A 19,353-nucleotide genomic window follows, 5' to 3' on the forward strand; every position below is an offset into this window, starting at 1 on the left:
TGGGAGCCCCCAGCCAAGAAGTTCACCGGGAGACTTGTTCGGACCTCCGGCAGAGATCAGTGCAGAACCGGCCCCCGGGGCCTCCCACGGAGAACGGCCCTCCTGAAGACTTCCACGGCGGAACAGCCCGGTCCACGGGAGGAGGGAACCGTGGTGACGGTCCGCCGGCAGGACGGGGGACGGAATTCACAAGAAACACGAGGCAGGGCACCTGGGCGAGGCTAAATGGGTTTGCGGTTTTGGGGGGATGAAGGGAGGGAGAGTCGGCATTCTGTCCCGTCTCCCCCAGCCTGGGAACAAACGGGAAGCTGAAGCGGAATCTGACTGAGACAGCAAAGGCAGAGGCGTCGGCGTGGAACCCAACAGCGGGCTCAGCGGGCCGAGCGGGCCGAGAGAGGCGAGCCCTGACCGGGTGTGCAGAGTGCGGGGCGGCGGGGGCCCGGCGGGGTCCCTGTGGCGCTGCTCCTCAGGAGTGCGGAGGGAGGGGAGGGACGGCGGCCAAGGGCAGGGTTTGAAGGTGACCTGGCATGTGTGTTGCAGGGGCACGTCTGGTCCCTAACTCCCGCTGGTGCCCAGCACGGCAGCCCGGGGGGGGCGACAGGCAGGGCGGGGCTGGCTGGCGGGAAGGAGCGGGGTCCCGGGCCCAGACGGCCGCTTCCCAGGCTGTCGCCCCAAGTCCTGGCAAATGGGAGGCCTGAGGTCATGGCCTGAAGCTGACGTGGGAGGTGTGCTTCACCGGGAGCGACGTCGGATGGCAGGAGTGGTTTCTGGGAGTTTTCCGGTGTCTACAGATCGTGAACCAGCAGTGCTCTTTCAGGGGAGAGCTTGGCCGGGGAGAAAGATGAACAATGAGTCAAATCTTGGTAACTTTTCCCCACGAGACGCTGCCGCGCAGCCTTGGGTCCCACCGGGGACACCGTCTAGCGGACTGCCGGGCGCACACGTTTCTTGACCTGGCTCCTTTCTCGGGCCTTCGTCCTGGTCGTGGTCTGGATTGTCCACGGCGCCCAGGCACACCTGGGAGGCGGGGGAGGAACCCGCTCGCCTGTCTTTGCCGAGAGCGATTCGGGGGCGCCCGCATCTGTGTGTGAGCAGCCTGCTGCGTGCGCCGTGTGGCCACGCATCGTGTCGGGGGGCCTGCGGACCTTCGCCGTCCCGGCACAAGGCGGTCGTGCCGACCGGCGTCCAAGAACACCGACAGATGAGAAAAGAGCTGCCTTCGGATAAGTCGCGCATGCTGGGTGCCCTGGAAATGCTTCGCCTGTTGACTAAAGTGGCCTGCAAACAACGAAAAAAGAAAGTTAATGGAGGAGGCCCCCTCCGGCTGCTGACGTCAGTGCGTTCCGTTTTGCGTGTACTTTCGGTTCCTGGGATGCCGGTCTGGGCATGCGTCTCTCGCACGTGAGCTCTTCGTGTGTCGCTCGACTTACGCCTCCAGGAGCGTTCTTGTGTTTGAAGACAGAGCCCCCACCCACGCCAGGCGTGTAGAGCACAGCCATGGTGAGAAGTGCAGAAGACATGGAAACGCCGAGAGAAATGTCTGGTGCGTGACCATGTCTGTATTTTTACAGACATGCTTAGCTTTCAGGCAGGCGGGCACACTTCACTTCATCACGCGAGTCTGTGAACCGAGCCAGGATCCCACCGTCACTGCCATTTTGGAGACTGAACCGCCCTCCACCGGCCCCCCCCCCCCCCACCTCGCCCCGTCCCCGGGTTTGGGTGGCTCCACTCCATCCCCTGCTCTCCTTCCTGCCCGGCGTCGTCACCCCCTGTTCCACCGCAGCCCTGGGAGCCCCAGCCCAGACTCTCCCCCCTCCTGCCTCGGAAAGCAGAGCCTGCCCGGAACCTGGCCTCCCGAGTGAGTCTCTGCTTCGGTGGCTTGTTTTTTTGTTTTTCTTCCCTCTTCGCTTTAGAGGGGGTGTCCTGTGGTCTCGAGAGCTCTTGGCCCTGGCGCGCGTGGGTGTTTTAAAGCTACTGGGAAATTCTGCCCCAGAGGTGCCAGGAGCCGACTGGTGACGTGTGTGCGCGCCTTCCCAGGTGGTTTTGCCCAGGGCCGCCAGGCCGCTTTCTTCGCCAGAACCACTCTTCTGTAAGGTCACGCATCGTAATAAAACAACATGCTTCCTGCCTTGCCCTCCTCCTGCTGGAGTTATCGCCACTTCCTGGCTGTTCAGAGGAAGCCACTAAATTTGTTGTTTTCAGTCGAGTGGACACCACATTTATTTAAGGAAAGCTTATTTCATTATAACATTCGCTAACGTTTATAAGGAATATTAATCGCTGGCTAATCAGACAACGTGCGCAAGAGAGCTCTCCCATTTCGGGTCTGAAATACCAGAATGGGCAGATTAGCCTGAATATTTGTTCAATCTTTTCAAAATTATTTTTGTAATGGTATGAAAAGATTTCCCAGGATGGAGTATTCACAGCTGGGAAAACAGTCGCCGCTTTGAAGATGGTTTTCCCAGGCGCAGAGCTCACGTCTCCTGCTGCGAGGAGCGTAAACAGTGTAACAGTGCCTAGTGAGACTTGCCGTTCTCTTGGTGAGTTTTCGTGGCATACGATGGCCTTCTTCCGGCCAGGCTGCACGGTCCCCTGTCGGGAATGTGCGTTTGCAAACCTGGAGGAGACCGAGCGGCAGTCGGCCCCAACAGGCCAAGGAAGCAGGCGCGGGTGTCGGACTCCCCGGCTGCCGAGTAGCTCACTTTGTGCTCATAGGTCGTATCTTTCAAGGTTGAGAATGAAAGCGGAGGTCGAAGTCTGGGCTCTCACCGACCCATCAGGTTGGTCTGCACGATGCCGTCCGTACTTCCCCCAAGCCTCTGTTGGCCCCAGGGCCCCACACGTTCTCTTGGACTCCACACAGCCGCCACCCGAAGCCCCCCGGCCTGGGTACCAGGTCGTGGTTCGGCGGCAGGTCGGAAGCGTGTGGCTGCTGGACATCAGGCTGGGATGACTGTCCAGGGGCCGCCACCGGGAATACCGCAGGCGGGGCACGGGGCTCGGCGTGCAAGATGGGCTGGCGACTGTGTTGGAAAGGAACCAAAAAGTAGGATCTAAGGAAGTGTGAGGTTTACACACCTGTAGCAGGGTATAGGCCAACGCCCGAAGCACAGAGAGCCCGAGATCCGGTACCTTAAGTAGACTAGAAGTTTATTCCACAGGCCAGGGGTGAGTAGCCGGGAACCCGGGCCCCCTTCGCCTTACTGCTCTGCCTCCCCCTGGGGTGCTGTCCCTGCTGTGGGCTCAGCGGTGGCTCACTCTGCACCAGTGTTTTAGTTCCGGGGCAGGGGACGGTCGGAGCGAGGGTCAGTGGCTTCATCTTCACAGAGATGGCTGGGACGCTGCGTGCCTTCCGCTCACGCCCTGCTGGCCCCACCCGGGTCATCGGCCCGTCTGGCTGCAGGCGAGGCATTGACCGTCACCCCCGCCTGGGCAGCCGGGAACCCGGTCAAAACCGGGGGCTGTGTTCCCAACGGCAGGGAGGGAAACGTGGGCACTGGGGGAGTCTGTCACGGGCGGGACCGCCTCGTCGTCAAGTTCCGAGGGGAGGCCTGCGGGCAGCGCTTAGTGCCGCGGGCTTGTTGGGTGACCTGGGTTTCGGCAGGGCAGCGGCACGCGGCGTGACCTCGGCACCCGGCTTCTCCCTGATGGTACGTCCAATGGGGATCGCACGCGGGTAGCGCACAGGCAGCCACAAGGGTGCGTGAGGTAACAGATCGAATGGCTGACGCGGTTCCTGCCACGGGTAAGTGCTTAAGAAGTGGCCGTTGCTCCTGTGCTCGTTGGAACGAGTGACACTGTGGTCACACGCATCCCTTTGGGATGCGTGGGGTTGATGTTTGCCTAGGTGGCCCAGAAGCGGATTTGAGTAAACCTCCGCGTTTGCCGAGGGCAGTTTGGTGACTTAGCGTTCTGTTCACATTGTCGCTATAAAACCCGGTAAGTAGAGTCTGGCTGCGGCATCAGAGCCCGCAGAAGCCTCCCACTTCCCTTCCCCTTGACCTGACTCCTCTGATGCTCCAGCATCAAATCTGAGAAGTCAGGGTGGCCGCAGACCCGGCTCGTGGCAGGCAGGGGACCTGAGACCGCGCACGGGAGACGTGTGGCGCGGCCCTGGGCTGTGGTCGGCACTCAGTACGTGCCGCTGTGACTTGTTCTTTTAATCAAGTAATGTGTGAAAATGGGGTCGGGATCTCTTCCGTCTCGATCTCCTACCAGGAGGTCGGGCCTCGTGAGCTGGCGTCTGACGGTATGGCTGAACTTTGGGAACACAAAGGGCGCCGTGTGCCGTTCTGTGACGACGGCCTTCTCGGCCGCAGGCATTCCACGGCGGCCACGTTCGTGTGAGAAAATGTCATCCTAGTGAGTATCAATAGCACCTGGCGGCTGGCCTTCTGTCCTCGTGTGTTGGGGTGCAGATGGGGGGTGTCTCCCCGGAGGGCGACGTGTTCCTCCCGGCCCAGTGGGATGTTGTCATTGCCCTGAGCGGCCGACTGGCGGTCGCTTGTGGAGTACAGACTCGGTCGCGTGGCCCCTCTGTGACCGTAAGCCGTTTTGAATGAGGTTAGCAGAGTGCCATTCCTGAGGACCAGAGAGGCCACTTGAGTGCCTCTCCCAGCGGCCTGTGGCCTCTGCCGCCCTTTTCAGGATGGAGGCGTCTCACCGCCTGGTGGATTGGGTGGAGCGCTCCCAGAGGGCGGGTCCGGGGGACCCAGGTCAGCCAAGACGTGGGTGATGCACGGGCAGTGTGTCCGAGCACGTGAGTGAGTGTGCGCGCGAGTTGTGTGAGGGTGCGTGTGTGTGCGTGAGGCTCTATCGTCCCAGAGCGCCCTGGCACTTTGCGGCCACTCCGAAGCGCGAGTGTGGGTCCCGTGCCACCTCGGCTGAGCGGTGCTCCCGGCCAGAGAGCCTGGGGCTGCGCCTCCTGTGCCCCAGCCTCGAGGGCGGCCCGCGTTCTCCGTTCTCCGAGCTGCAGCCCGTCCCGGCTCCGTGGGGAAAGCAGGTGTCTCGAGGCAGCTCTGCGCCCCCTGGGCGTCAGCTGGGCCCAGACGCCGGCCCTGGACGCACGGTTGCCGCCAGCCCGTCTGACACGGGTCATGAATTTGTAACTCGGAGTGCGGGGTGGAGATGTTCCCGAGCACGTAAACCGAGTTTCCCTGTCGTATGTGTTTTGTAAGAAAGGAATTCAAACCTGTGGTATTTTCTGTCTTTCCTGTGGCCCCCACATCCTCCTCAAAACAAACACCCTCAACCCCCACGTTGGCAGTTTGTGCAAACAAGCGATCCGAAAATTAGAACTGCCCTGGGTTCACACACCCTCACGGAACTTTGGTTTTAAAAAGAAAACAGAACTTTCTTCAAGAAAAACAAGCAAAGCAAGGGGAATTGTACTCTCAGAATGCAGACCTGAAGTCCCCATGTCCGAGCAGGGCATTCGCCTGACTGGTATGTGGCTTACCTTGACCCAGGAGCCCCGTGGGTGCACGGGGTCTGGGGACAGACGCGCTCAGGGTGCCCGTCCTGGAGCGGGCCCGCTGCCACCCCAGCCTCCGGGCCAGGGAGAAGGGAATGGAGCTCTCTCCGGCAGGCAGGTCCTTTCCTCGGGATAAATTATTTGTGGCAAATACAGTGGTAACTTTTTTCTCAGTGTTTGTGTTCATTACCGGCAGACTCAACTGTACCGAAGAGGTTTCAGGGCGCAGCTGTGCACCTGTGGGGCTGCCCGTGAGCACGAAGCCAGAAACGCCGTAGGCGTCTGTGGGGGGACGAACTGATGTAAGCTTGATGGGGTGGCTGTTGGAGGACAGGCCGGACCCTTGCACGTCCTGGGGATTGTGGGGGCAGCGCCCGGTGACCCCGGCGGGGAGCCAGGAAATACAGGGAAGCGGTAATATCAGGGCGCAGACGGAGGCGGTGTGTTTCTCCCTCTCCTCCCGGCTCCCCCTAGCCCGTTCCGCCCTGCCCACCCCCGCGCACGTACACCTCCTCTCCCTTCTCAGGTCTGCCCTTTAGGGGAGACGTCTTTCCTCCCGACTAAAGTTTCTAGTTCTGTGATTTGTGTTATCCACGTCCGGTGTGAGCTGAGTCTTGACTTTTAAAAACCGGTGCCTGGACCGTGGGGCGGGGTTTGCGAGACTCCTTTGCTTGAAGAAGGAGGACCGTGTTAATCTGGGAAATGGGAGGACCGTTGGTACTAAGTTCTCGCTCGAGCCTCTGGTTTGAAGCGGGGCAGCTGGGCATTTTATTTCCGCCTGCAGACAGCCAGAGCTCTGGTGGGCCTCCTTCCCTCCCGTTCCTCCTCCCCTTCCCTTCTTGTTGTAAAACCTGCCAGAGAAAAGTGCTACGGCTTAGCGGAAGCCACACCCAGCTCCAGAAATCGTCACCTTAGGCCCTTACCGTCATCACCTCCTTGCTTTTCCCCAGAGCTGTGCTTCCCGGGTGTGCAGCCTGTTACACAGTTTGGTTTTGCTCGTATTCGAGCTGTGTGTGGGTGCAGTTGTATGACGCGAGTTTTTGGTATTTTACTTTTTCAGCCAAACTTTATTTGTGTGCATTATCTATGCAGCAACGTATGCTAGACCGTTCATTTTTCTCTGTGTGTGGATATACCACGGTTTGCTCATTATTCCAATTTTGGCTGTTGCAGACAACGCTGTGATGAATTCTTTGACCTGTGTCCCGTCCCGGGCGTGTACACGTTTCTCGGGGGCCGTGGACCTACTCGTGGAGTTGCAGGGTCTCGGGGTCCGTGGCTCTTCATCTCCACTAGATAAACCTCTACGTTATTGTCTGTTGCCGCGTAACAAATTACGACACTTAGTGGCTTAAAATAACTAGGTGTGTGTGGACGTGGGTCTGGGTGGAGCTCACGTGGGTCTTCAGACTCGGCTCTCTCAGGCCGCAGGTGGGGTGTGGTCTCACCCGAAGGCCCAAAGGGAGGCGGGAATCTGCATCCTGCCTCCCTCCGCAGCTGTTGAAGGATTCGTCCTCGCTGGCGGGTGCACTGAGGGAGTCACTTCCTTGCCGGCTGTTGGCCTAGCGCCTTGCCGTGGGGGCCTCTCCGTGGGGAGCTCACAGGATGGCACCTGGCTCTGTCACAGGGAGAGAGAAAGGGAGGGCACGAGAGGGGACGTCATCATCTTTTGCGGCCGGTCTCGGAGGCGGTTTCCCCTCGCTTTTGTTATGTTCTCTTTGTTAGAAGCTTGTCACGAGGTCCGGCCCCCACACGTGGGTGTGGATGTTGGGAGGCGGGGACCGTGGGGACCATTTTAGAAGCAGCCTGCTGCAGCCCCACTGTCTTCTCAAAAGTGCGGCCCGCGGACATTCGCACAGCAGCGGGTGAGAGCTCACGATGAGCCCTTTTTCGGCAGTGCCTAGTCTTGTCAGGCTTGTAGTAATATTCTTCGTGTGATGAGCATCTCACTGTGGGCTTTTAATATTTTGATGACTTTGTACTCAGAGGGAAAATAGACTCAGAATAAAAGGCGAAGACCGTAGGGACCCAGGTTCGAGGCCTTTCGGTAAGCGCACGCCCCTCTGTGCTGGAAGGCCCGGGGCCTGCCGTTTGGCCGTCCGCCGCCCGCACTCTGTCCGCGCTGGCCTCCTGGATGCAGGTGCCACTGCTCTGGAAGGGGCCTCCCACGCAGACCGCGCACGCCTCAGATCCCTTCACCCTCCTGTCCCGCTTGAGTTTTGGACTCTCCCAGAGCCGTTCGCTCGGCCTTCTCCCGGTGGGCAGTGGCAACACCGCTGCTCCGGCCGCTCAGGCGCGATGCTTGTATTTATTCCTTCTTATTGTGGTAAAATACACATAACGTAGAATTGACCATCTTAGCCACTTTTCAGTGCGCGCTTCGGGGTTACTGAGCACGTTCACGCAGCTGTGCAGACGTCCGCACCGTCCGTCTCCAGAACGTTCCATCTCCCCACACTGAGACTCTGTCCCCGTTACACACAGACCCCTCCCGTGGCCCATCGTCTACTCTCTGTCTCTGCGAGTTGGACTCCGGCTCCTCACCAGGGGAACCCACGGCATGCGTCCCTTCATGCTTGTGCTTGTCTGTTGGTGCTGCTCTGTCTCCCGGCCCATCCGCGAGTCCCAGCGACTTGGGAATGTAGGCTGAGCCTGGCCACGTCCTGGCCCAGGGCCTTCACCCTTCCTGCTCTGCCTCGTGGCCTCCCTTGGGGCTGTTCCGAGCACCGCTGTTGGTTGGTAATTTCGGACGGAGGCCACACCCAGGTCCGGACCTGTGTGTCCAGCTTACCTCTGCCGTCTTCCACACTGAGTAGATGTTCGGTACCAAGTTGAGGAAACTCTCCCCTATTCCTGCTTTTCTCCAGTTTTTATCATGAACGGATGTTGGATTTCGTCAGGTGCTTTTTCTGCACCAGCTGTTACGATCACTTGATTTTTCCTTGTTAGCCTGTTGAATACAGTATATGACCCTGACTGACACTTGAATGTCGAAGCAGCCTTGCATCCCTGGGACGAGCCCTCCCCCCGCGGTCACGGTAGATAGTCATGTTTACATGGTGCTGAATTCTGTTGCCGATATCTCAAGGACACGTGTATCTAGGTTCACGAGGAACACTGATCTATAGGGTTTTTTGTACAGTCTTTGCCTGGTTTTGAATCAGGGTATTTCGTGTCAGCTCTTCTTTAATGTTGGTCAAGTTCTGTAGTGGAACCCTCTGGGCCTGGAGAGTTCCGTTTCAGGGGCTTTTAAACTGTGGATTTGGTTTCCTTAATAAGCTGAAGTGCTACTCAGAGTAGCTCTTGCTTATGACTCGTTGGTGGGGCAGTTTGTGCTTTTGGAGGATTCACTCCACTTCCTGTTTCTTTTTATAGGTTTATGCGCCCTGCGGGTATTTTCAAGTGTGACGTGTGCGTCTTGAAACGCGGTAAGCAGGTGTGTCGGGAGCGGCCTTGGGTGTTCCGGTGCGAAGTCCGCGCCGGCTCCTGCGTCTGGCGCGTCTCTCGTTGTTACATTTGCGTAGCCGCTGCTGTCACTGCTGTTGACAAACCATCAACGGGTGTTTCTGATGCCTGGGAGGGCCGTGTCCTCCCGGAAGCCTCCCTGGCTCCCGCGGGGTGTCTGGGGTGCCTCTGCCCGAGGCTGGCTCGCCGGGCCCCAGGCTCAGACGGGTCCCTCCGTCCCCCTGTGGCAGGGAGCGTGGCGCTCCTCAGTACCCAGGGCGCCTGTTCACTACCTGCTGTCGGCATAGTGTGCGCTCGCGTGTGTGTGTGTCTGTGCACGCGCATGCATGTGCGTGCACTCGGGGGGGTGGGTGAAGGTGATGCGGGGGCGCAGGGCGCCGGCGTGTCGGGGGGGATTACTAGCGCAGCCCTTTGGGGCCTTGGCTCACTGCAGGACGTGGGGGCGCCCTCAGAGGGCAGGACAGGTGCCCTCAGGACATTGGTGACTTTTGCGTGCCATCGTCCCCCTCCCGTTTCCTGCTTTCTTCCGGAAACCGGTCTGGGCGTCCTCCGCACCTTCAGGTTTCCTGTGTTTTCAAGGTACAGGACACTACGTGTGTCACCAGGTCTAGCCACGTCCACGTTGTCAGGGGCAGGTTGGTGCGGGCGTTGCCCTGGGACCAGGTTCTCGAGCCCCGGGGGACTTATGGCAGGCACTCTGGGGCAGTTCTGTCCGGTGACCTCGAGGGCAAGAGCCTTCGGCCCTGTGGCTCCTCAGAGGAGCTGGGGCTCTGCAGCGGCCTGCTCTGATTTTCTTCCTTTTGGGGTGATTTACATGTGTTAGTCAACAAAGGAAAAGGCTACTTCGTTTGCTGAAGACAGGTGTCCTGGACGGGGCTGTGTCTCCCACAAGTGATGTGTACCCCCCTTCCTGTCGGCCGCCAGGGTTCGCTGTGTCCCCTGGGGGGCCGAGGACCCTCCTGTGCCCCAGGTGGCAGCTCAGCCATGCTCAGGCCTTGAGAGCCGCCCTCAGTCTTCCCTCCACATAGCAAGTGCTGCCTGCAGAGCCCAGTCGTAGGGGCCGTGGGGTCTCACGCGACCCCCTCCTTCTGGAGTGGGGCCAGGGGTAGTAGCCGTCCGGGCAGGGGCAGGAGGAGGGGGAAGTATCCAGGGTGCTGCCCGCCATTGTGCTGTCCTTCAAGGGACCTGCTGTCAGTGGGTGTTCGTGCTGGGCAGGACCAGCCCCCTGGGAGAGACTGGGGGACGTTGCCTTTTCTGAGAATAACTGGCGTCTTTCCAGGACTCCCTACAGCTGATTTCTTGTGATAAGTTTTAGATTGATTCCACCCTGGGAGAAAGGCCTGGAATCACAGTCAGATCTGCTGCACTTTTGTTTTGTGTTCCTTTGGCTTTGAAAACCCTTGTTCCCACATGAGAGCCCCCACCCCCTGGACAATGGCAAGACCCAGATTGAGTCGCCCACAGCCAGCCTGTGTGCCGCCACCGAGGTGGGGGTGGGGGTGGAAGCCCGTGTTGTGTGCGTCTGTGAGGCCTGGGCGGGTGCCCCCGCCGCTGTCCTGCTGTCCCAGACGGGACCACCCCCCTCACCTGGGAGTCAGGGAGAGGCTGGGCCCGTGGCTCCAGAGGGCTTGCTGGCAGCGTGGGCCGTGGGTCGTCCGGGAGGGGGTGGAGGGGGGGTGTCGGTCACCGGGAGTCAGGGAGAGGCCGGGACCTGGCGGGCGTCTTACCGATGACACCGCCCGCCCTCCTCCCTGCCTCCCTTCCAGTTCGGGGCGTTCACTGGGCTGACTGACCTCCCCCATCCTCGCCACCACCCCTGCCAGAAGCCGGGAGGCGGAGTGCTCACGGGCTCCGCGGCCGGGCCTCAGTGATGGGCTCTGGAAAGGCGGTCCGCCGATCCGTCGTGTGAGGAAGCACAGCCTCTCTTCCCGGCTCGGGTGACGAGCGGGGTGCGGAGGGGAGCGGGGTCCTGGGCGCTCAGACTCGTCACCCGACTCCGAGCCTCGGTGTCACAAACAGGACGTACGTGTTTCAGACGTGGGTAAGGACAGCCCGTTTGCTAGGGACCAGGGACCCTCGCCCCTCGCCCCGTGAAGGTGCCCCAGCGCGGTACGCGGCGGAAGAGATGGCCGTCGGCCTGAGAGTCCGCCCTGGAGACTGACGCCCGGCCTGGGCAGCGTCCCCTGGCGCCTAAATCGGGCTTTACTTTTTACTACAGTTCTGTTCCTCTCTTTCTAACTTGCCGCGTACCGAGAGGTACGCCAGGTAACCCGTTTCCCACCGCGGCGAGGCGGTGTGAGAGGACGGGCAGCTTCCGGGACCCCGGGCGGCTCCACCGTTCCCATTCGCAGGTGTCCGTGACGCTCGCGAAGCGTGCCCCCCTGTCTCTGGCCTGACATTTGGGATGGATGCCCCGGTCCCGTTTTGGGTCTTGTTTGCTCCTGACCGCATCGAGGTCACGGTGCCAGCTGAGGACACGGAGACGTCGTGCCCTACTCAGAGTCCGCATCTGGACTCCCCTGCTCCTGTGGGCTCCTCGTCGACGCTCAGGTGAGGGCCGTCCCGCCTCTGCCGTGTGGTGCCCCTGCCCCCACACGAAAGCGGCCGGATGTCCTGCTCCCGTCGGGTGTCCTGGGTTTGGCCCGCCCCACGGCTTCTCACGAGGCACGGCCTCGCCGGGACGGTCAGCAGCCTGCAGGCGCCCTCCGCTCACTCGCCCGCCCCCGTGTGCGCCCGCGCCAGGTTTATCCCGTGCTCATCTTACGTACAGTGCGTGCACTCGGGCCCGTTGCCGCAGCGGGCGCACGGGTCCTTGTCTTTCGGTAGTTTATAATCGTCTTGGTGCTCACGGTGTGCCGGATCCGGCCAGTGAGAACCGTCCGGGTAGGTCCCCGTGGCCTTTTGCTGTGACTTTGCTGTTTTCTTGAAGCTTTTCTTCCTTCTGGCAGGAAACCGCGTGGCAAAGCTTACTCCGTACCTCCCTGTTCTGGCCGGGTCGGCTGTTTACCTGGGGAGCCCGGCTTCTCCTGGGGGGAGGGCTTGGGTGTCGGTGGGCCCCCAGCCGCTCAGGCCCTTTCTGGCCCCTTTGAGCAGGTGGAGCCGGGGTGCGTGTGACATGCCCGCCCACGCGCCCGCGCGGTCCCGTGTGCCCTCCTGCACGTGTTCTCAGTTCAGAGATCTCGGGGTTCGCTGGCCGCCCGCGGTTCCATCACCCTCAGGCCCTTCTTGCTGCCCCTTCTCCCTTCCGCGTTGCACCTCCCACTGCCCACCCGAGAACCACTCTGGGTTCACTGGCGAACATGCGCGACCCATAATACGTGTGGAAGTTTCAGGATCGCTTCGGCCACGCTGCACCGGAAGACGAGGGGACACACGCCGGTGACGCTGTAATGGCGCCTCCACCCCTCCAAGGGGATGCGGGGTCTGGGAAGCGTCACGGTCATGATCAAGGGTCAGTTATTAAGCACCAAGAGAATTAGGAAATCGCACTCGGTGCCAGCGCGGGCTCCCAGCTCAGCCCTTGCGAGCTCTTGCTGGGGTTGCAGGGCCTGAGTAGCCGGGAGAGCTGGGTTACCAGGAAACAACAAAGCAATCCCACGCCTTGATTTTATCTTGCGGCGTTCCTGACAAAATAATTAAATCAGCCTCTGCTCCCGGGCAAATGCTTTTCAAAGGGGCTGTGCTCGAAGGGGCCGGGTAGCCTGCGCACAGAGCCTGCCTGGCTTTGCCGTCTCTGCACTGTGTCCCTGGCACCGGCTCAAAAGAGGCTCCAGAGGCCGCCTGCCCGGCCTCCGGCGCAGTAAGCGTTCCTTCTTGTGAAGTCGGGACCTCTACCTTGCAGTTCTGTTTCCAGTGACTATCCAGTGGACCCTCAGTTCTGCTGCCAGCTTCCACATCTGGACACAGCTTCCAGAGGTTAGAGGTAGGAGCTGTGTCTGACCCCGTTGGACCTGTGCCTCGGTCAAGCGCCAGCGCAAAAGGCCTGTTGAGGGGCCATTCGGGAGCAAGAGTTGGCTTCCGGGCGCAGGGCCAGCCTCTCCCAGCTTTCACGGGGTGTCTGCCACGAGGACGGAGGCCCTCATGGAGGCCCCTCTGACCGATGCTTCGGGGCTTTGCTCAGACACGGTTCCTGCCCAGAGGTCTTTGGAAGGGATCTCCCTTCTGCTCCTTCCTGCCCAGAACATCCCGTCTGGACAGGGTCGAGCCTGTGACTTTGACTGACCTCTTGATCCTCGGGTGCCGTAGAGGAAGGGATGTGGGTTTTGGAGACCGGGGCTGGGCGTCGGTTCCTGGCTACGTCGTTACCCTTGAAGATTTTGAGCGGTTCAGGACTCTGGGTAACGGGGGCAGTGTGTACCTCGTGGGTTTTTTGGCAGGATCGGAGACGAGGCCTGGCCTTATTCCCCAGTGTGTCGTCCGTCTCCCCACCCGTCCTCGAGAACCACGGCCAGACAGCATGGGTCTCCCAGCCCTGCACTCCGTCAAGCACCTGTCCCTCACCGCTCGTCACGCTGGGAACGGGGCACATTTGATGAGCCCCTTGCACGTCTCAGACGCTCCAGGCTGGGGCACCCGTCTGTGCCTTGGCTCTGCAACTGGGAGTCGTCAGCACTGGGGCCAAAGGGGGGACTTGGTGACGAGCAGGGAATGAAGGCCAGGGGCTTGGGCAGTGCCTTCAGCCCCAGCTGGGCCCTGGGCGGGGGCAAAGCGCCCCCGAGAAGCTGTTCACAGAGAGCTCTGAGGACGCGGGAGGGAAGGCATCTTAGACCCCCTCCCGGCTCTTAGAGGACGAGGTGTGTCAACGGCATGTCTGTGCCCTTTGCGGACTTGTGGCTTTTGCGGGCTCTGGGGAGGCGGAGGGCGGAGGGCGGACTCTTCCCTGGAAGTTACTCCGGCATCTAGATCACCGGCTCACCCTCACCGTGGCCGGAGGGTGGGTGTCCTGGGACAGCGCCGCGGGCCGGCTCATGCGGCATCCCCACGGTGGTGTTCCACACGCCTGACCTGCTAGTTCGTGGGAACCGTCCCCAGCTGTCGGTCGGTCTTCCTGTCTTGCATTTGGGATGTTTATTTAGAAAGTGAGTCTTAAGTGGGACTTCGGTGCTGGAGACGGCATTTCTGCGAGGTCACAGTTGGTCACTGAAAATATTTACTTGGGACGGATACTCTCTCTCTTGGTGATTTGCACCCATAAAAGCCATTTAAACTACAGATGGCTCATTTTCCTGTTACCTAAACACTGTCTCACCTCTCCTTCGGGAAGCCTTGCCTGTGTGAAGGTCCTTGAGGGCCCCACTTTTCTGGGGAGGCGGTCCCCTGAGTGGAGTATGTGGGGCGGGAGGAGTAGGGTTCACTTTGATCCTGGCTTAGCCCTCACTGGAGGCCGGGGGTCCCCAGACATAGCCCGCATTGGAGGCCACGGCTCTCCAGGCAGCATGAATGGACGGGGCCCTCCGGCCTCAGCCACGTCGGAAGGCAGGGGCCGTAGCTTGTGCGCATTAGAGGATGGGGTCCTCAGGCTGGCCCGTGTCAGAGGACGGGAAGCCACCCCCACCGAGCCGCCTCAGGAGCACCCTGAGCTACTACAGGCTCCACGCCTGATGCGGACAGTACAGAACCTTCTGGAAGAGCCAGGGCATGTGGTCCGTCTGCAGTGAAGCTCACTTTGGCCCCTGGAGGTTGTGCGGCAGCGTCTGACATCTTAGAGACACCGGGTGCGTGCGGGTGACCAGACGTTGATGCCGACCTCGTGAGGGAGGATGGGCGGTGAGCCCCGGGTGTGTGTTTTCCTCGTGAGGAAAGACCGACTGCGCTGCCGGGGCCCCAGCCCACCCCCGCCCCCCGCCCCCCGCCCCCCATCCACGGGGAACAACCCGGAGCCCTGAGAATCAGCATGGGACTGTGTTTTATTGACAAAGCCTCACCGTTCCTGGCGGTCGCGAGGTTTTCTCTTCTACATTTTAGGGCGAACGGTTTACGCTGCCTTCATCTTCGCCCCCGCCATGGTTCCCAGAGGCCAGCTTTGTACCGCGCACGCTGGCTCCACCCCCCCCCCCCCCCCCCCGCCCCGACCTGCCCCTCGCGGTCTCGGTCCATGGTGGCGTGGGTGCAGGTAACACCGTAAACGGGCAGCGGTGGGCCGGCGACCCGGACGGCAGCGGCGGCTCTGGGTGGAGAGGAACCTTCCGGCAGAGGCAGCTCGGGTGCTCAGGGTCACTTAGCCGGTGACGGCGGGCGGCTGTTCTGAGCGGGCTGCCGGGAGAAGGGCTTCTCCGTTCCTGTCTCACCCGAGCACACTTGTCCGTACCACAAGGAAGCCACGTGCCACAGACGTGGAGAACGGACCACAGCGTCCAAGTCAGATCTGCTCAGTGTGTTCTGTCCAGACTTCATTTTTCCCGAGGATGGCAGAATTATGGCGGCTCGACCTCAAAACTGAGGGATTTCCTCCAGAGCGTCCCCTCCTCTCTGCCTTCATTGGCCGGCGCGAGACGCGTCTTCTGCTACGGGACACAGTGGGCGTGGAGTGGAGCGTGAGCCCACGCTGGTCCCCGTGCCCAGCCGCCGGCGCCCCGAGCTGCCGCCGTGAGCGGGGGTGGGGAGCCCCGGTGCTGTGCGCACGGCCCGGGGTCAAGGTGGCTGGCGGTGAGGGCTCCTCAGAGCCTAGGTGCGCCCGCAGCTGGGGCACGGACGGTCCGGCACGTTCCGACCGGGCTCGGGCCGTGGCGTGCGGCCCAGCCCTTCCTCCGCCTTGCCGCGGGGCCGACCCGGCGTTCGGTCTCCGCCGGCCCGGCTCCGCCGGCCCTACACCGCGCTGCTGAACTTCACGTCTGACTGTTCGGTGCTGTCCGGGATGACTGCCTTCAGGGCGGCGTGGCAGAAGCGGTTCAGGGCCGACACGCCGGTTTTCTGCTCGATGTACAGCCTCAGTTTGTCCCTGAAGGTCTCCCCCAGGAAGCTGTAGATGAGGGGGTTCAGGCAGCTGTTGGAGAAAGCCGCGAGGTTGACGATGTGGCCGGTCAGGGGGTAGGCGTGGCGGAAAGACTGCTGGCAGGGAGCGGCTCCGGGCTGCGTGCGCCGCAGCAGGTGAACGCTGATGAACACGTTCTCGGGCAGCCAGCAGATGAAGAAGACGAGGACCACGGCGAAGATCATGCGGAGCGCCTTCTGCCTCCGGGGGCGCAGGCCTCGGTGCTTGTGAGCCTTGACGAGGACCCGGACGATGAGCGAGTAGCACAGGCCGATGATGGCGAAGGGGATGACGAAGCCCAGGGTGACCTCGAGCCACTGGATCTCCTTGACGTCCGCGAAGCAGAAGCAGACCTCCTCCGTGTGCTGCAGGTGCACCGCGGTGAAGGGCACCAGCGTGGCGGACACGGAGGCCATCCAGATGAGGCCGCAGCTCAGCCGGGCGTGGTGCTTGGTGCGGAACGGGCCGGAGCGCACGGCCTTGGCCAGGGCGAGGTAGCGGTCGAAGCTCATCCACGTGAGGAAGAAGATGCTGCTGTACATGTTGATCTGCAGGAAGAGGGACATGAAGGTACACAGCACGGCGATGTCGTAGTACTGCTCGTCCAGGTTGAACACCTCGATCAGGGAGTCGGCCACCAGGATGAGGTCGGCCGCCGCCAGGTTGATGAAGTACAAGTCGGGGATGGTCATCTTCTCCCGGAAGCTGATGTTCACCACCAGTATCAGGATGTTCCCCACGAAGCCGATGGGGAAGAGGAAGATGGTGTACAGGCAGGACAGGAAAAGCCCGATCACGTACTGCTGGTGCTCGGAGAGCTCGCCCGTCCGGTTGGCCAGGACGCTGCCGGGGAGCGTGCGGGACAGGTTGAGCTCCGGGGAGGTGCCGTTGTGAGCGGCCGCGTGCGTCTCCATGCCAGAGACGGGCGCCGGGGGCGTCTCGTCCGTGTCCCCGGGGGCACAGCTGTCCAGGTCTGCCGCACGGCTCACAGAAGCCCGACGCGAACAGTCAGTCCGTCTCCGGAAAGACAGGCGATGCTCTGTGAAGGGAGCCAGGCGTTTGCAAGATCCGAACTCCTCCCGGGCAGCGCTGGGGGCGGCGCGGGTCTGTCCCGCGGGCAGCCGGGCAGCCGGAAAAGGCCCTCCATGTCCACACCACGGGCGGCGCCTCGCCTGGGCCCCTGGGGGGCGGCGGCCGCTGCGGTCAGGCCCGCCGGGTGGCGCTCACCACCCGCACACCTGAGAGGAAGAGACGGAAGAGCAGTGAGTCTGTGACTCGAGTCTTTCACGGCTCCCCGCCAGGACGGACGCCGTGGCGGCGGGTGGCCCGGGGGGACGGGTGGGGCGGGACGTGAGGTCCCGGCGTCTCGGAGATGTGGTTGTCACTGAGCCGAGGGAGGGGAGTTAAGTGCAGAAAGTGCCCCGTTTTCTGTCCCCAGGGCTCCCGGGCCGCTCAGTCCGAACCGGAGCCTGGGCGGTGAGTCATGCTACCGCGCGGTGGGCGCCTTTCTTAAAAATAGCCGAACAGCAGGCTCATGAAGGAACGCGGCCGTTGGGTCTGGAACTCTCAGGAAAAGTACTATCTGCCAGCAGAGGAAATCAAATTTATTTCGGCAGCTGTTGGGAAGAGGACCAAGATGGGAAGGGAAAAACCCAGCGTCTGTGAAGATGGCCGACCCGGGGTGCTCGATGGAAACTGGAGCAGAGCCTCTCACGATGCGACAGAAAACAGATCTAGGTTTTCCTGCTCCCCACGCTCGGGTGCCCCCACACGGAACTTTCTTCGTGATATGACCTGAAGTACCGAAAACAGTCCTTGACTTAGGAAATAGTGTTCGCTCAGCATTTTGATAAACTATCTGAAACAGCGAGTACGTTTCTGCAGTGATGTCTGTAACCTAGAAACTGCGTTAAAAAAGCCTCAGCCGCCGACAGGTCTCGTGTCCGAGGCCGCCCACCGCGACCCGGCTCGGCCCGAGAGTCGGGGGGAAGGGAGGGGAGTGCTGTCGGCGGCCGTGTGTGGGCCGCCACCGCTGGGGGTGCTCCCGGCCTCCCGGGGCCGGGGGCCCCCACGGAGGCCGAGGAAGCCGGCCCTGACGCGTTAAAACGGCCTTGAGTTGTGTTTCTTCCGAGGGTTTTTGTTTGACCCTGTGAGACGGTCGGGGATCACTTTTGAAGTGTTGCCCAACCAGACCAGACACCGAACCCCTGCTCAGGAGTCTTGCTCCAAAGGAAACCCCGAAAAGCAGAGCAGAGAAAGACCAGTCTCAGCCTTCAGGTCACATAGTGACCGAGAAGCGTTCGGCAAGCTTTGCTCGGCGGGCGTGGAGACGTCTGTGCTCTGTGTTGTGTCGTGTGTAGCAGACAGCGCCAGCGGGGACCTCATGAATGTCTAGCGTTTAAAGCCTCTCTCGTTAACTTGTCTGTAAGGAGCACGCAGAGCAGAGCGCCTGTTTGGCTCTCTGAGCTCGGAAACCTGGGCCGCTTCCGACCGTCTTCGGAGGAAGACACAGCGAGGGGCCCTCGGCGCGCGCTTCCCGCCGTCGCCAGCATAGGCTGCGCGGGCAGTTTTAAAGTGAGTCCTCTGCTCCTTTCCCACGCACGTGAACCCGCTGATCCTGGACAGATACTCTTATTGTCACCGTGCTGTAATGACGGGACGCGGGAACTAGCATGGGCCTGCTGCTGACACCGCCCTCGCGAAGGTGGACCGTGGATGTGTAAAGGCGCGTGTCATTGTGGTCTCGTTTCGGTTCGGGTTTCCACTGCCTGTCCAGCTCTAGAAAACCAAAACCAGGGGCTCAGTCGGTTGGGCGTCCGACTTCGGCTCTGGGCACGATGTCACAGTTCGTGGGTTTGAGCCCCGCGTCGGGCTCTGGGCTGACAGCTCGGAGCCTGGAGGCTGCTTGGGATTCTATGTCTCCGCCCCCCCTCACCCCCCCCCCCCCCCCCCCCCCCTTCTCAGCTCATGCTCCGTCTCAAAAATGAATAAACATTAAAAAAAATTAAAAAAAAAAAAGGAAACTAAAACCACATTTTGTCAGGCCAGCTGGGTGTGTATCTTGGTGAAGGAACACCGGTCCACCCGGCTGTGTCGCCGGGCAAGCGTTTTCGTTGACTGGCTAACGTCCTAACCGGAGGCAGGGCCTCGCTTGACCAACCTAACGACAGAGCGCCGGGGAGTCGGGGGACTGCTGCGCTGGGCACGCGTTACAGAAAGGACCTTTGCAGAAGCCTCTGCCCCGCAGCCCCGCTGGGGCTGAGCCAGGTGCGGGTTCGTGTGTGGAGTAGAGGCTTTGTAGCCTCGGTGCCTCTCTCACCGCAGGGTGGCCTGTGTGCCCCCGTCCGCGTCCAGCTGTGACCACAGCGTGCCGCACCTGACGCGGGACCACTGAGCCGGGCCCGCCCGCGGTCTCCCCTCCCGTGACGGAAGAGGCTGC

General features: G+C 61.4%; 2 protein-coding genes across 5 annotated transcripts in view; one reads left to right on the forward strand and one right to left on the reverse strand.

Moving 5' to 3' along the window:
- The window catches only part of CE3H7orf50 (chromosome E3 C7orf50 homolog), a 109,444-nt gene that overhangs the window by 21,759 nt on the left and 68,332 nt on the right, over window positions 1-19,353 (forward strand). The gene's annotated exons all lie outside the window — the stretch shown is intronic.
- Window positions 14,850-18,839, reverse strand: GPER1 (G protein-coupled estrogen receptor 1). Its single transcript, XM_049639003.1, has one exon. The coding sequence runs from the start codon at window positions 16,826-16,828 to the stop codon at window positions 15,749-15,751; it is 1,080 nt and encodes a 359-aa protein (XP_049494960.1). The 5' UTR covers window positions 16,829-18,839; the 3' UTR covers window positions 14,850-15,748.

This window comes from Panthera uncia, chromosome E3 (genome assembly GCF_023721935.1).
Source record: "Panthera uncia isolate 11264 chromosome E3, Puncia_PCG_1.0, whole genome shotgun sequence".
NCBI lineage: Eukaryota > Metazoa > Chordata > Mammalia > Carnivora > Felidae > Panthera > Panthera uncia.